Source organism: Emys orbicularis, chromosome 5, assembly GCF_028017835.1.
Source record: "Emys orbicularis isolate rEmyOrb1 chromosome 5, rEmyOrb1.hap1, whole genome shotgun sequence".
NCBI classification, from domain to species: Eukaryota; Metazoa; Chordata; order Testudines; family Emydidae; genus Emys; species Emys orbicularis.
Window position 1 is genome coordinate 127,059,293 of NC_088687.1, and position 14,940 is coordinate 127,074,232.

At 41.1% G+C, this 14,940-nt stretch overlaps 1 protein-coding gene across 1 annotated transcript in view; it reads left to right on the top strand.

The window, feature by feature from the left end:
• POLN (DNA polymerase nu) overlaps window positions 1-14,940 on the top strand; it is a 205,173-nt gene that overhangs the window by 159,900 nt on the left and 30,333 nt on the right. Inside the window, exons 17-18 of the mRNA XM_065405742.1 lie at window positions 134-211; window positions 1,105-1,219. Of these exons, the coding sequence (XP_065261814.1) occupies window positions 134-211; window positions 1,105-1,219 (193 nt within the window). The remainder of the gene's footprint in view (window positions 1-133; window positions 212-1,104; window positions 1,220-14,940) is intronic.

Below are 14,940 nucleotides of genomic sequence, written 5' to 3' on the forward strand. Positions count from 1 at the left end.
TTCCTTGCATTTGTGGTGGTCTGTCAGGTAGGTCCGATGCTTAGCAACCTTGCCTGTTTTACAACAAAGTTTTATTGTTTTGTTTTGTTTTGTTTCTGTGATATAATATATGTTTCTCCCATCTCCTTTCTAGGAAAAGAAAATGAAATAGTAACTATTTCCCCAAGAACATTGTTTGTTTCAGCTAAAGGATATACGTTCTTAGCAGCAGGTAACAATAATAATGGAAATTATCTTATGATTGTTTATTATTAACAAAAGTCCTGTGATATCTGCTGCCAGCCCTCTTTTGGATGCCACTACATCTTCATTGACCTTGTGAAGCAAAAGCATTGATGTTAAGTGTAGTTATCTTCAAGAGTGGCCCATTCCTCACAAGCAGAGTCTGAATGTCTGTATTATAGGCAGTGCTGGTAGCAATATCTATCTGTAAAGCTACCTAATACTTTTCAGCATAAGCACCTATAATTTTGCCAAACTTTAATCATTCATGCAGAAAGTTTTTATGCCTTGGGCAAGGTTAATTCTCACTAGAGCTGTCAATCACAGTTAATGCATGCAATTATTGCAAAGCAAATTAACTAGATTAAAAAAATAGTCACGGTTAATTGCAGTTTTAATTGCACTGTTAATAGTAGAATACCAATTTAAATTTATTATTAATATTTTGGATGTTTTTCTATTCACCTCATAGAAGTCCACTCAGTCCTACTTCTTGTTCAGTCAATTGCTAAGACAAACAAGTTTGTTTACATTTATGGGAGATAATGCTGCTCGCTTTTTATTTACAGTGTCACTTGAAAGTGAGAACAGGCGTTCACATGGCACTGTTGTAGCTGGCAACGCAAAGTATTTACATGCCAGATATGCTAAACATTTGTATGTCCCTTCCTGCTTCAACTTGTAGGCTCTAAAGTTTTATATTGTTTTGGTTTCGAGTTTTTTTCACAAAATTATAACCTTTTGTGAAAAAACATGAATTCTATAAAATTCTGTTGCCCTGTAACTGAAAAATATAACAATGGAAATAAATATGGAAAGGATGTTAAAAAGTATAATAATAGAAAAGTTGCAAGGATATTAATGGAGAGTTTTATTTGCTAGATTTTTCCCATATTGAACTAAGAATCCTTGCACACCTATCCTGTGACCCAGAACTACTGAAACTGTTCCAAGAACCTGAAACCACTGATGTGTTTACTACACTGGCTTCTCAATGGTAAAAGTACATTTACACCATCTGATGTAAACCAGGCCAGTGGTTTTCAACCTGGGGTCTGCAGACTATGTCTAAGATTTTCAGAGATCCACAACTCCATTTGAAATTTTTTAGGGGTCCACAAATGAAAACTGGTTGAAAACCACAGAACTAGGCCAACAAAATGACAAAAGTACCTTCAACTCTTGTATTACTGTATATTCATAGTGATATAATGTATTTCGGCACAATACTTATTTTCTTGAAAATTTGATACTTTTTCAAAAGATTGGGAGCTGGCAAGCATACCAAAAGGATTTCAGAATTATGAAAGGGAGTATAAGAGTTCCTCACCCATGTCCTTCAAAGCAATGCATGGGTTCTATTCATCCCCTTCTCCTCCACAGCTTTCATTACCACTGGCTAATATATGGATAATCTGTCTCAAGACTCAAGTAATACTGACCTAGATAAGCCTGATGACTAGAACTGGTCAAATAACTCATTGCAAGTAGTGTGTTATAAATGCTGACAATTTTTCATTGCATAATTATTCACAAATACATTTTAAAAGGATCGGCTCAGCTGCGACCTAAATTAGCTTCATGAAGGATTACAAAACATCCTTTCTCTCTGTCATGTCTCCCGATGATAATATTCACTCCAATTACACCACAAGTATTTTGAAAACCTTAGATATCTGCTAAAGGTGTTGGAAAACAAAGTCTACCTGTACAGGAAACAGAGAGGACAGCGCTCATGGGATTCTTGTGGCTCCAGTGAGGGCTCATCTGCTTGTTGATACTTCAGTCTCCTGACAGACCCTCTGATACTCAGGAGAAAGAGCAGTGTTTCAATCCTTATCTAATTAAGTCCTTCTCAGCCCTATTCCTGGGATTATTACTCTTTGTTGATCTCCAGAGAAAGGAGATCGATAGATAAATTCCAGTGAAGAAAAAATGGTGTATTTCTAGTAACTGCATTATTTCAAATGTATTACTTATTAGTAAGGCTATGTTTTAGTCACAGGTATTTTTAGCAAAAGTCATGGACAGGTCACGGGCAGTAAACAAAAATTCACGGCCCGTGACCTGTCCATGACTTGTACTATATACTCCTGACTAAATCTTTGGGGGAGTAGCCCAGGGGTGCCATGGATGCTCGGGGTGGGGGGTGGGGAAGGCAGGCAGCGGCATGTGGCTTGGTGCTGGGGAGGGTTGGGGGGCTGGCAAGTTCCTTACCTGGCTGTGCACCTCCCTGGAAGCAGTGACATCACCCTCCCTCAGCTCCTAGGCAGAGGTGAGGCCATGCAGATCTGCTTGCTGCTTCCACCCCGAGTGCCGGCAAAGCAGCTCCCGTTGGCCAGGAACCACGGTCAATGGGAGCTCAGGGGTGGTACCTGCAGGTGGAGGCAGCGCGCAGAGCCCCCTGGCCATGGCTCCGCCTAGGATGTCATCACTTCCAGGAAGCCCCCCCAAGGTAAGCGTCCCCAGAGCCCTCCCCGCCGCCCATGCACCAACCATCCCTGAGCCTCCTCCCACATCCAAACTCCTGATGCTGCTGGTGGGAGGGGCGTGGTGGCCCGAGACTGTCCCAGCAGCGGCTGGTGCACCTGGCTCAGGGGCTGCCTGAGCTGCTCAGGCGGCTCTCGGGCCAGGCGCACCGGCCACTGCAGATGTCATGGAGGTCACGGAAAGTCACAGAATCCATGACCTCCATGACAAACTCGCAGCCTTACTTATTAGTTTGTATATGGTAGAACCTAGAGACACCAACTGAGATTGGGACCCCACTGTGCTAGGCACTTTACAAGCATGCAATAAGAGACAGTCCATGCCCCAAAGAGTTTACAGTCTCAATAGACAAGGCAGACAAATGATTGGAGAGAAAGGGTGTAGCGTACAAGCAGAGTGAACAAAGTGATGGTCGGCAAGCCTTATGTAAGTTACACTTTGTTGTTGTTGTTTTTTTCTTTTTTTAATTGTTTGTATGGAATTTTTTTGAGAGCAGATTAGCTAAAAAAAGAGACAAAGAAGGGCATGAGAGGGAGAAGTTAAGGGAAAAGGGAAGCAGGGGCCCATGGAGGACAGGTGGAGCCAGGCTGAAGTACAGAGACTGTGATGGAGAGGGCAGGATAGAGTGGGAGCAAACTGCCAAACAGCAAAGAGGGGAGAGAGACCATCCACAGTAAAGGGTGTAAAAACCAGTCAGGCACTGATGACGTCATCAGAGTCCACCAGTCCCAGCTTCTGCTGATTTTCTCTGCTACTGAGTTTCTACTGTTTCCAAATTTCTGCAGAAACACACTTCCAACCCTTCCAGGCAGGCAGGGAGGAGCCCGATTTTCAAAGGTTTATAACTTTCAAGGCCAGAAGGGACCATTGTGATCATATCTGACCTCCTGTATAACACAGACCATAAAATTTCCCCAGTATAACTCCTGTTTGAACTAGAGCATATCTTTTTATTTAAAAAATTCCAATCTTGATTTTAAAATTGCCAGCAATATTCTGGATGGAAAATGAAAATTGAAATTTTCCTGCATCAAATTTTGATTTTACGAAAAGGGCATTTCCTGTTGAAAAATAGTTCCAGTGGAAAATTCCCAGACAGCCCTTTTATCTCTAACACAGACAACCAAAAATACATTGTCCTAGTGCAGGGGTTCTCAAACTGGGGGTTGGGACGTTATTACATGGCGGGTGGCGAGCTGCCAGCTTCCACCCCAAACCCCGCTTCGCCTCCAGCATTTTATAATGGTGTTAAATATATAAAAAAGTGTTTTTAATTTATAACGGGGGTCACACTCAGAGGCTTGCTATGTGAAAGGGGTCACCAGTACAATAGTTTGAGAACCACTGCCCTAGTGCACCACTTATCATCAAATACAGTGAAGTTCAAGAGTTTTGTTCTAATCTTCAAAATCCTTTATATAATTGGTCCAAGCAACCTGCAAGATTACCTCATTCTTCATAATCATGATCCTCCATGACAGTTTCACTCCTCTGGAAGACTAGAACTGTCAACACAAGACAGACTCATAAGAGGGAAGCTTTTTTTGGCAGCTGTCCAAACACTGTGGCGTTTACTGTCACAAGAAATCCAAATGACAACCAAACTCAGAGTAAAATATAAATCTGACTTCTCTGACCTAGACGCCCCACAATAAATGAATAATAAGCAATTTTGTTTAAAAATTCCACTGAGGAGAAGGAAAGAGAGAGTATGACTTAAATCTGTGAGACACTCAAATACTAAGGTAAAGTGCTGTATAATTCCTAGCTAGACAGAGGGATCAATAATTTATGAATTCTCTGTCAAAGGTAGACTGGGATTAAAGAATAAATGAAGTTAAAAGTCAATGAGTCCTTTTGGTTTCCTGTGCAAAGTTTTCTTTTTATTGGCTGCATTGTGGCTATAGATCTCTGATATAAAATGGAGCTTTGTTATGCTTCTCAGCTGGTGAGCAGTTCACTACCACAGGATGTGTTAGTCCTGGTCTTGCCATATCTATTCATGAAAGCACTTAAGCACACACTTAACTTTAAGCATGTGCTTAAGTGCTTCTCAGAACTGGGCCATTAGTACATGGCTGATATGTTCCTCTGAGTCAAACCAGTGGAATTCACCTTTCTGCTTTGGTTATTTCCTTTTAACTTGTCCAGAACTAGCGAACAAAGTTCTTTCTGCTGCTTCTTTCTCTGGTGTCTGACTAGGTCTCCCACAGTTTTTTCAAGAATTGCCCATATGGATTTGTGGGAAATGAGCTAATAACAACAATCTTCAAAGGCAGTGTGTTTGAGCATACCAGGTTAAATAATGATTGAAGCCCTGCTCTGCTAAATTGGACATCAGGCTAGAGGCCAAGTCAGTAACGTTGCATAAATGTGTGAATTGAGCTTCAGGTATCAGCCTTAGGTATTTTGTTATGCAGCAGAAATTCTGCTTTTGGACCTTATGCTCTAAGACATTCATGTGCAGAAACCAGCAAGGTCATAACAGGTTTGAATCCACTTAGACAATCTCTACTCAGACTTGTTTTACGTATACCACAAACACCCTAAGAGTTTTATGAAAAACCTTTGTCCTGTCTAAATAGTAACTAAGAGACCATTTAACATATATCCTGTATAACCTAGCCTCACCTGTAAATCATAAAGTTTAGAGAAAAACTCTACTCAAGAGTAGTTTTACAGACGGATTAAGGTGAAACTCCAACACTACCTTAAGTCAGAAATTTAGGATGAGAATGCAGAGCCCCTTTATACTTATGGAACATTGTGTAGAAAGGCTTAGATATCAGAACTTGGATTACAGTTACTATCCTTGCTGACTGAGCCACTAGGAATGCTATCTTAATGTGGGAAACCAGGGAAATTCCTTTAATCGCAATACCATGCTTCCTTCCTGGATAAAATGGTGACATATGCCTAGGAATCTCAGTAAATATTACTTTTACAGGGCCTTCTCCAACTTATACAAGCTATTTGAGGATAACAGCAATTCCTGAAGCTCCTTAAACAAACATGTATACAGTGTAGTATAACTGCAAAAATAAATCTTCTATTACCTGAAATGCATATTTCCATTTCAGACCCTGGTGTCAGAAAGATAATTATCTCTGTAGGTAAGCATTTTCAGGAAGTGACTAAAGATATATATGCTGTTCCATATGAAGTTTGTTGATCTACTCTAAAGAAATCCCTAAGAATCTGTAGCCTCAGAAGCACCTCTCCACAACTAAAGAAGATGGATTGTTGGAGAAGTATGGTGTTTACTGGTCAAGTTCAAGTACTTACAGCTCTTCCAAGTTCACTTTCATTTCAGAGTTTTAGCATCTGAATCTGAAAGCAAAGAGAAAGTTTTGGGAGTGCTTGTGTGTGCAATAAATTCTTTCCTATATTCTACAGATTAAAAATAGGATGAGAATACAAAATTTAACCATTTCTATTATAAATCACTTAGTATCATGAAGACAGAAGGACATTTTAATGAAATTCCAGACCTATATGTGGTATGTATTGAAAGAGAATTACCTGAATGATGTAGCTAACTGCCAGCATTCTAATATTAAAATAGATTCTCCCCACTAAATAGTGTATAATTTAACCTACATACATTATGATAACAATCTCTCTCCATATGTACAATGATGCATTTGTCCTTCACTGCTATTTATCTTTGCTACAAAAACAATGCTATAAAATATTAAGACTGAAAGTTTAATGACTTAACCAGATTCTGGATAGGACTGATAAGCCTTTTCTAATACAGACGAAGGTCAGGATTCAGTCCTTTAGTGTGATTGATGTGACTGGCTTCTCCTGTCTCAAAAACTAACAATAACAAGAAAATTGGTGTATGATTCTGAAGGGTGAAATTAAAGTTGTTCATAAAAATGAAAGAAGACATAATTTTGTGGTAGTATTACATGCTCAAGATTTAGGGTAGTCCAGGATTGAGAGAACTCTGAAGGGATTGACAGTGGCCCAACTTCTACTGTTTCACTTTATAGTTTAAGTTTTATAAAAACCAAACCCACATGAAACCCTTTCAATGTATCCCTTTCCCCCAATCTGTTTCTTCCTTTACAGGCCCCGAGCAACCTCTCTTACCCATCAATGGAGCAAGAAATGGCAAAGTTATAGATTTCCTGCTTTCTGGGTAATGAGGCTTCCTGCACCATGTCTCTTCAGGTAGGGCCACTGCTCACTTAATCCACTGGGTCTTCAGAGAGGTCAGGAAAAGGTCTGTCCCCTTCAAAGGCATCCAGAAAGAAGGGGACACACCCTTTCCCTGTATACCACTGCTAGATTAAGCAGCAGAGGAAACAAGTGCCCCATAATTAGGATAGTGCATGTATGCTATGGAATCCAAGTGAATCTATAAAACTCCTCTTTAAAGTTAGTTATTTTGAAGAGTGTTTCTTTACATCTTGTCACAGGATGAGTTTGGTTGGCCCCTTAAGAGGAGCAAGTTCACATCACTTCTGTGGACATGGCCTCTGCCAAAGCCAGAAGAATTTGAGGCCTTGGCAGTCATGGGAACTGTAGGCTGCTAACAGAGCATGTTGGGTATAAAAGGCTTGCTTTTCTCTGTCTGAGGGAGGTCAGGGCAATGGTCAGACATGCAGTGAATCTCTCTGGCAAGGAGGAGACAAGAGACAAGTGTGCTGATGTTACTGAAAGGAAAGGGCGTAAGGAAGAAGCCTGCAAAAGTAGCCTGGAGAGGAGCTGAAGAAAGATCTATTGAAGAACCTTTCATAAAGGGGAGAAAACTCTTGAAAAAGGGACGAGATGTTCACCCAGACCCTGATGAGTGGACTGTAATGCAGAGATGTAATGTCTTTTCCTTTTGGACTGCTATAATGTACTCAGGAAGAGGGGGGATTTTGTTTCAGCTGAAGGGCTAAACCACCCAACCAACAGGGTAAATTCAGGCGTTGGCCATATCTGATAATGGGAAGATTGCCATTTAGTCTAGCAGGAGCTACAATGAGACACAGGGACTATATACCTTCTCCCTGCTTGTTGATAGTGGTTCAGGTTACTTCCTGATCCCCCAGAAAAGCCAGTGGATTGTGGGGAACAGTAGTTCTACCTAATGCAGCCCGAAAAATATAATATGGAAGAGGAATTGCCTTGCACTTCCTGAAGACCTCTGGAAAGTCAGCAGCGGCAAGCAGAAGGGACACAGAAATGAGGGAGAAGCTGTGAAGGGGGTAGAGGGATATGAAAGGGTAAGGTGTCAGGGCTCTTCAAGTATGGAGCTAGGCTCATTGTATCTATATTTAGATAGATTTTGGCCAACCCTTATTTCAGGTGAATTAAGGGTTTTTTGGGACCTTTTGCATAATCCTAGTTGTTTCCCTGATTTGTCTATATACATTTACAGTAGCACATATTAATGGCAGTCCTTTTAGGCTCATTTCAACCTACTGTTACTTGTAAGTACAAACATCAGTCACAAGGTGAAAAAAATTAAGACTAGTCCTAATTCTAATGCTTAAAAATTGGAGCTAAGTTTTAATAACAACAGTCGCTAATAAAACAGGAATGGAATATATACATTTTACAAAGGAAAAATTGCTTTGACATACAGGAAAATTTTGATAATAGCTACAAAGCAAACAACGATTGTTTGTGCTTACCTACATTTTTTTATAAATATATTGCCAACAGACTCTCACAGTGTCTCACATTACTCAGGAGATGTTGTTTGGGCTTCTGTTCAGGTAGTCTATGGAATCAAGCAGTCATAGTTTTCTTCACTGTCTTATGGATGAGACATATTAGCCTAGGGCTCCATCTTTGTTGACGGGCTTTTCAGGCAGTCACAGACTATTCCCTGTGCTGCTTGTACATAAGTTAGAGCACTCTGTTTTCTGAATGTGGTTCCCCAACTTCTCATTGGCTCAGTGTTGAGCTCCAAACTACATTTATTCTAATATAGGTTTTAATAATTTGCTCATTACCATTGTATCTGAGCACTGGCTTCCAGTAGTGCATTAAGCAATGTAATTACACTTCTGTCACATGTTGCTTGCTCTCTCATCCTCTTCCCAGAGAGAGAAGAGTGGAGTGTCTTATTTTAGGAGATTTTTGTTTTGTTTTTTTGTTAAATATACCTGTTGCTATATTAGATAAGTGAAGGTCAAAGAATTGCTCTTTGCACTGGGAGCAGAAAGTGGTGAGGTTTGTGATAGTCCTTAGTTCTTGGGGGAGTTCATTCCACAGTCTCAGACCTCCCCAGGAGTAGGTTCTGTTCCCACACAGATGAGCTTTATCTTATTGGTGAGAGTTCCATTACACCAGCAAAGCAAAGTTGTCAACCACAGTATTTATTTCAGAGTTCTAAATGGTCTTTAGGTATCCTGTGCCCCGGCCATGGGGAGCTTTGAAGATAAGGACTCAAACCTGATTTGAAATTCTGTGGGAAGCCAGTGTAGAGAGCAGAGGACAGGAGTGGTATGCTCACAGTAGCCTATGTGACTGAGGAGACCTGCTGCAGTATTAGTTAGAGTTTCCTAATTGCTGAAGATTTGATTTGATGCGACAAAGGCATGAATAACTCAGGCCAGGTTTTCATGTCAGGATGGGACAGCGTCTCTTAGCCAACTGGAGAGCGTAGACAACATTACCCATGGCCATTGCCATGCGAGAGCTCAGCATCAGTGAGGAATCTAAGACTACTCCTAGAGTATGGACTGAATTGACCAACTGTGGATGTGAACATTGTCAAAGGACACTGCATTATGGCTGCAAACTCCTCAAACTACTTTCCTCTGCCCACCAGCATCACCTCTGTTTTGCTCGAGTTCAGCTTCAGCCAGATATTCTTTATCCACGAAAGACAAGTTTGACACTGGTTGGCTAGGACTGAAGTATCTAGGGTGGGTTTCTTCAGTGTTGGTCAAGCTATTGCATGTTTGAAGGAGGAAGGGAAGATTCCTTCTCTGAATGAGGCATTGGTTATTTCAGTCAGGAGCGGCACCAGCTGTTCATGACTCTCTTTCACTTGTCAGGATGAGTTCCTTCATTTCCAAAAGATGGAAAGAACCCATATATCTGTTTTCTTGGAACTGCAGTGAAGTTGTCTTTCCAGCCACTGGACATAAATAGGGCTTGAAATCTAAACCTCTCACCAGTAAAACAATATGCCAGTACATATCACTTCCCTGCCCCTGTGTACATTGCAATATTCTAGGATCTTCCCTTTGAAGAAATAGGACAGAAGGTGGCTTATGCATCATATATGTAACCTACAGACCCATAGAAGGCACAGCTTGTACAAATTGGCTGGCCAGGCCTGATATTACTGGTTTGAAATTAGAATTTTCTTTCTCCTGAGTGTGCTGCCTGCAACCGAGGACAAGCTGCACCTACCTGATAGAGGCATAGAGAGGTGATGTGACCTGCTCAAGATCGCCTAGCAGGTCAGTGGCAGAGCAAGGAATGGAATCCAGGTCTCCTGAGGCCCAGTCCAGCACCCTGTCCATTGTATCACGCTGCCTCCCCCTCTAGCACCCACCAACAGTGTGGCTCTGAATTTCCCTTCCAGTGGGTAGTCCATGTATAAAATTTGATGAGTCTGCTGTAGCCTTTGAGCTATGAACCCTGGGGTTTTTTTAGCTCAGGCAGTAGAGGTTCATTTTAAATTCAGAGGTCTTAGGTTTGATCCTAGCTGCTGCAAGCCCCATCGAGGGGCATCACATTACATATACTCTAACCTTTTCTTTTACGAACACTGGAAGAACTGATTGTGTGGTAGTAATTTAATCATTTTTAAATTAGTTGCATACCCTCTGGTCATTTTCTTCTGTTGAGACAGATTTGAAGAAATAATTGCTACTGTATTTTTTTAACCTAAGAATGATTTCTACTTGCCCATTGTCTCTATTGTTTTATAAGCTAAGTTTAATTTCTGTTCTAGTTTCTATATCCAAAATATCTTTAATTCTATATCTTGTGTTATTTCTATTTTGTTTACATCAGACTCTTCCATTCAGCACTGCTGTTAATGAAATGAGAAATGGGGTACAGGTTTGGTGCTGCTCAAATATGCTTCTGAGGGATGCAGCTCATGGCTCTTAGAAGAGGTGGTTTGAAAACTGCTGTGACTATCTTTTAGTAGGATTTCATGCATGGTCCAGATTCCTCTCCCATTTTGTTACCAGTAGCACTGATTGGGCAAGCCCTTCAGTGTTTAGACAGAGATTAAAGACAAATTACTCTTGTTATTTTTGCAGAGGACTAGAATGGTGGCTGGAACAGGCAATTGAAAAATACAGTTTAATTACGATGCAATTTATTATTTATTCACTTATGATCCCACAGGGGCAAGGATGAGTGGGGAGATGTAATGAGCCTAGGACAGATGGAGTGAGAGGGTTAGGAAATAAGGTGGCCATGTTTCACATGGGTGTATGGATGGGAAGTTCTGAGGACAGTACAATCAGGGACAAGGAATTTTTAGTAGCCAATAGAAGAGGAGCAGACTCACTCAGCAGACATTTTGTGATTGACCATGAGTGGGAACTTCACAATTCAATAGTACATGACATCTTTGCCCAGTGATGGACCCTGACCAGAGACCTATTCACTTCACAGGTGAACAGCAAATGCGCGACATACTGCTCCAGTGGAGCCCTTGGCCACAGCTCCCAGGGCGACGCCCTCTTATTCCCCTGGTTGGACCAACTCAACTACGCCTTTCCTCCACTACCGCTCTTACCTTGAGTACTACACAAGATTCAATGAGACAGAGCCTTGATAATTCTGATCGCCCCCCATTGGCCCAGACAATTCTGGTTCCCCAATCTTCTCTGCATGTCATCCTGTTCACCAATTCCTATCCCCATCAATCCAGATTTGTTGATCCAATGCAAAGGCGAGATCAGACATCCCAATCCACCCTGCACTACACCTCAGAGAGTGGTATTTGGATAGGCATCTGCCTTAGAATGAATGTGCTCTTCAGCAGTTCAGAACATCCTTTATAGCAGCAGAAAAGACTCCACCAGACATTACCGGGCCAAGTGGTGATGTTTTTCATCATGGGCTCAGCAAAAACATGCTTCACCAGAATCAGCAGGGATTCCCCTCCTACTCAATTTTGTTCTGATGCTGAAGTCCTGGGGTCTCACCCACAGCTCTTTGAAAGTACACCTGGCAGCAATCCATGCAGTCCAGCCTGTCTTCACACATCCACTGACTGCTACGTTCATCACAACCTTCCCACCTATCAGAACCTATAGCACATCAGTGGGACTTGAATCTTGTTCTTTCTGTGCTAATGAAGTCTCCCTTCAAACCCTTAGCATCATTCTCTATGTCCCTCCTTCCATGAAAGTTGCCTTCCTCATTGCTATCGCTTCCGTGAGACGAGTGGGCGAACTTGGGGCCATGATGGCAGACCCGCCATTCACGGTTTTCCACAGAGATAGTCTCACTGTGATTACACCATAAATTTTTACCAACAGTGGTTTCTCAATTTCACATTAATGAACCCATTCATCCACCTTTTTTCTTCTTGAAGCTTCATACATCTGCAGAGGAACATTGACTCTGTTCCCTCAATGTTTGATGAGCTCTGGCCTTCTATCTGCAGAGAATGAAACCAATCAGAAAGTCCCCTAGCTATTATTCACAATAGCAGAGAGACTCAAGGGACAGGCCATCTCCACCCAGAGAATCTCTAAATGGATTTTGGGGTGTATTAAACTCTGCAACCAACTATTAGGTCTATGCCCCCCCCACCACGAGGACTCAGGCTTTCACCTTGGCCTCCCGTCAGAATGTGCCACTCATTGACATATGTGGAGAGGCCACATGGAGTTCTTTACACATCTTCACTGTGTACTACACCTTAGTACAGGACTCAGCCATGGATGCCTCCTTCAGCACGACAGTCCTCCACACTACTGTACCATCCTCATCCTCACACCCTCATTCAATTTAGGTACTGCTTGTTAATCACCCTCGGTGGAATACAAGAGGGACCACCACTCGAAAAAGAAGAGGAGGTTACTTACCTGTAATTGGAGGTTCTTTGAGATGTGTAGTCCCTATCTGTATTCCACTTCTTGCCCTCCTTCCCCTCTGCTACTCATTTGCTGGATTTGCAGTGGAGAAGGAACTGAAGACACAGTTGGTCTGCCCCATCTTTTATCATCTCGGACAGAAGCATGAGGTGAATCAGGGAGCATGCGCGGACCAATGGACGCTACTTTCAAATTCTCCTAATCTGGAGGCATGGAGAGCATGCATAACTCCTCAGTGGAATACAGATAAGTACCAAACATCTGAAAAGACCTCCAGTTACAGGCAAGCAACCACCTCTTTCAACTATATTTATACTGAACTGGAGTGGTCTCAGCCAAAAAGAGTGCAGAAATGCTGTGCAGTTACTGACTAGGTAGAGCATGTGCAGCCCTTTGCACTCTGGTTTATTACAGCATTCAAATAATACATATGTTCTCAAGTTTTTGTTTCACCCAGCTGACCAAAGAAAAACATAACCTAATTATGTTTCCAGAATATTTAAGGGCAGATACTGCCACCTTACTCATGTGGAGTAGTTCCTTACTCCAAAATTAGCTTAATTGATATCAATAGGTCTTCTTGTGAACTACAGTACTACTCACTATGAGCAATAGTGCTAGGTTCTCTGGCTCTTAATAATTAGCTATTTTGATTATATAATTGTGGGCTAGATTTTGGCAGTGTCCTGCAGTTGTAACAGTGCAGAACTGTGTGGCTCCAAAAGAAGGCCCGGAAGCATTCTTCTGGAAAGATTTCATAGGATTGTATTTGAGAGAGAAGATTTTATTCAGAATGTTCCATAACAGAAACTTTAATTCTTGTGGGGAATACCTATAGCCTATTGTAATAATGAAAAATGATAACAGAGTTACTGCAGCTATTAATTAAGACATGAGTATGTTTTCAGAAATGAAGCTCTGGAAGAAAAGAATGGAAGATTTCATATTCTGAGAGTTAATGTTGTGCCTGATCGAAGCAGGTCTGATCTTAAGTAATCAAATTTCTCAGAAAAACAATTGTTCAGTCTGTTATCCTCATTATTGTTCCTTAGATTCTGTGAGGTAGAATACTTCCTGGAGCTCCCCAGCTCACAGGGAGTGCAATACCCTTAAGAGGTGCAACATACTCCCCCCCACACAGCTGGAGGGGACAAGATGGAGCCATGATGCCACCTATACTTTGTTCCTCTGCACCTATTGCAGCACAATGCAGCAATGGGAGAATAATAGAAAGCAGCCCCTGCGTATGCCTCTGGACTGCAATTCTGTTTTCCTTCTCCCTACTCCTGTTATACAATCACTTATCGGGTAGGCAGAATCTGGCCCTATTTGAAGGTGCTTCTTCTTAAATCTGTTGTATCCATGTCCTCAGCTAATAATTTGGTTTAGGAGTTTATTTAAACTAGTATATGATTTGTAATCATGTGCATAAATTGGAAGCATCTCAGGCTGGTTATCAAAATAACTGTAATGATAACAGATTGAATCATTGTTCTGGGTAAGTGTGATTATTTAAGACGGTGTATGCTTGGATCAGGCACAAAGCACTCAGAGTATCAGATCCTGCATTCCTTTATTCTGTAGCATCACTTCTGAAAACATACCTGTTTCTTAATTAGTAGTTACAGTAACTGTTGGAATTTTTATATTAGTACAATAAGCTATATGTCCTCTTCACAAGAATGAAAGTTTCTGCTATGGAACATTTTGAAATCTCTCAGCTACAAGCCTAAAGGGATTAGTGGGACTATTGCAAATATATTATGTTTAATGGTTTTTGAAATAGTTATTTCACCTTTGAAATGCCTACTTTTCAGATGAGGCAACTTTGGCACCAAAATGTGCTCTTTCTTTCTTTCTTTCTTTCTTTCTTTCTTTCTTTCTTTCTTTCTTTCGAAGGGGTCAGATTTTAATCTATAATATACTGTAGTCATTACCATTTATCCTGGAAAATCCAATATTACAATTGCAGATCTTACAGATTTTTCTACATACATATTATCACAAATACAGTGTGAGAATAGAACATGGATATAGGTACTGTACAAAGACTGGATTCTCACATCATTCTGAAGTGTTCAAAAGTTGTGATCTTAGAATTTTGAAATCATGTTACTGAAATCTTATAATAGACATACAGTGCCTGTGATTAATTGTAGTTTTAAGAAACACATTTAAGGCTGTTTTCAAGATCCTACTC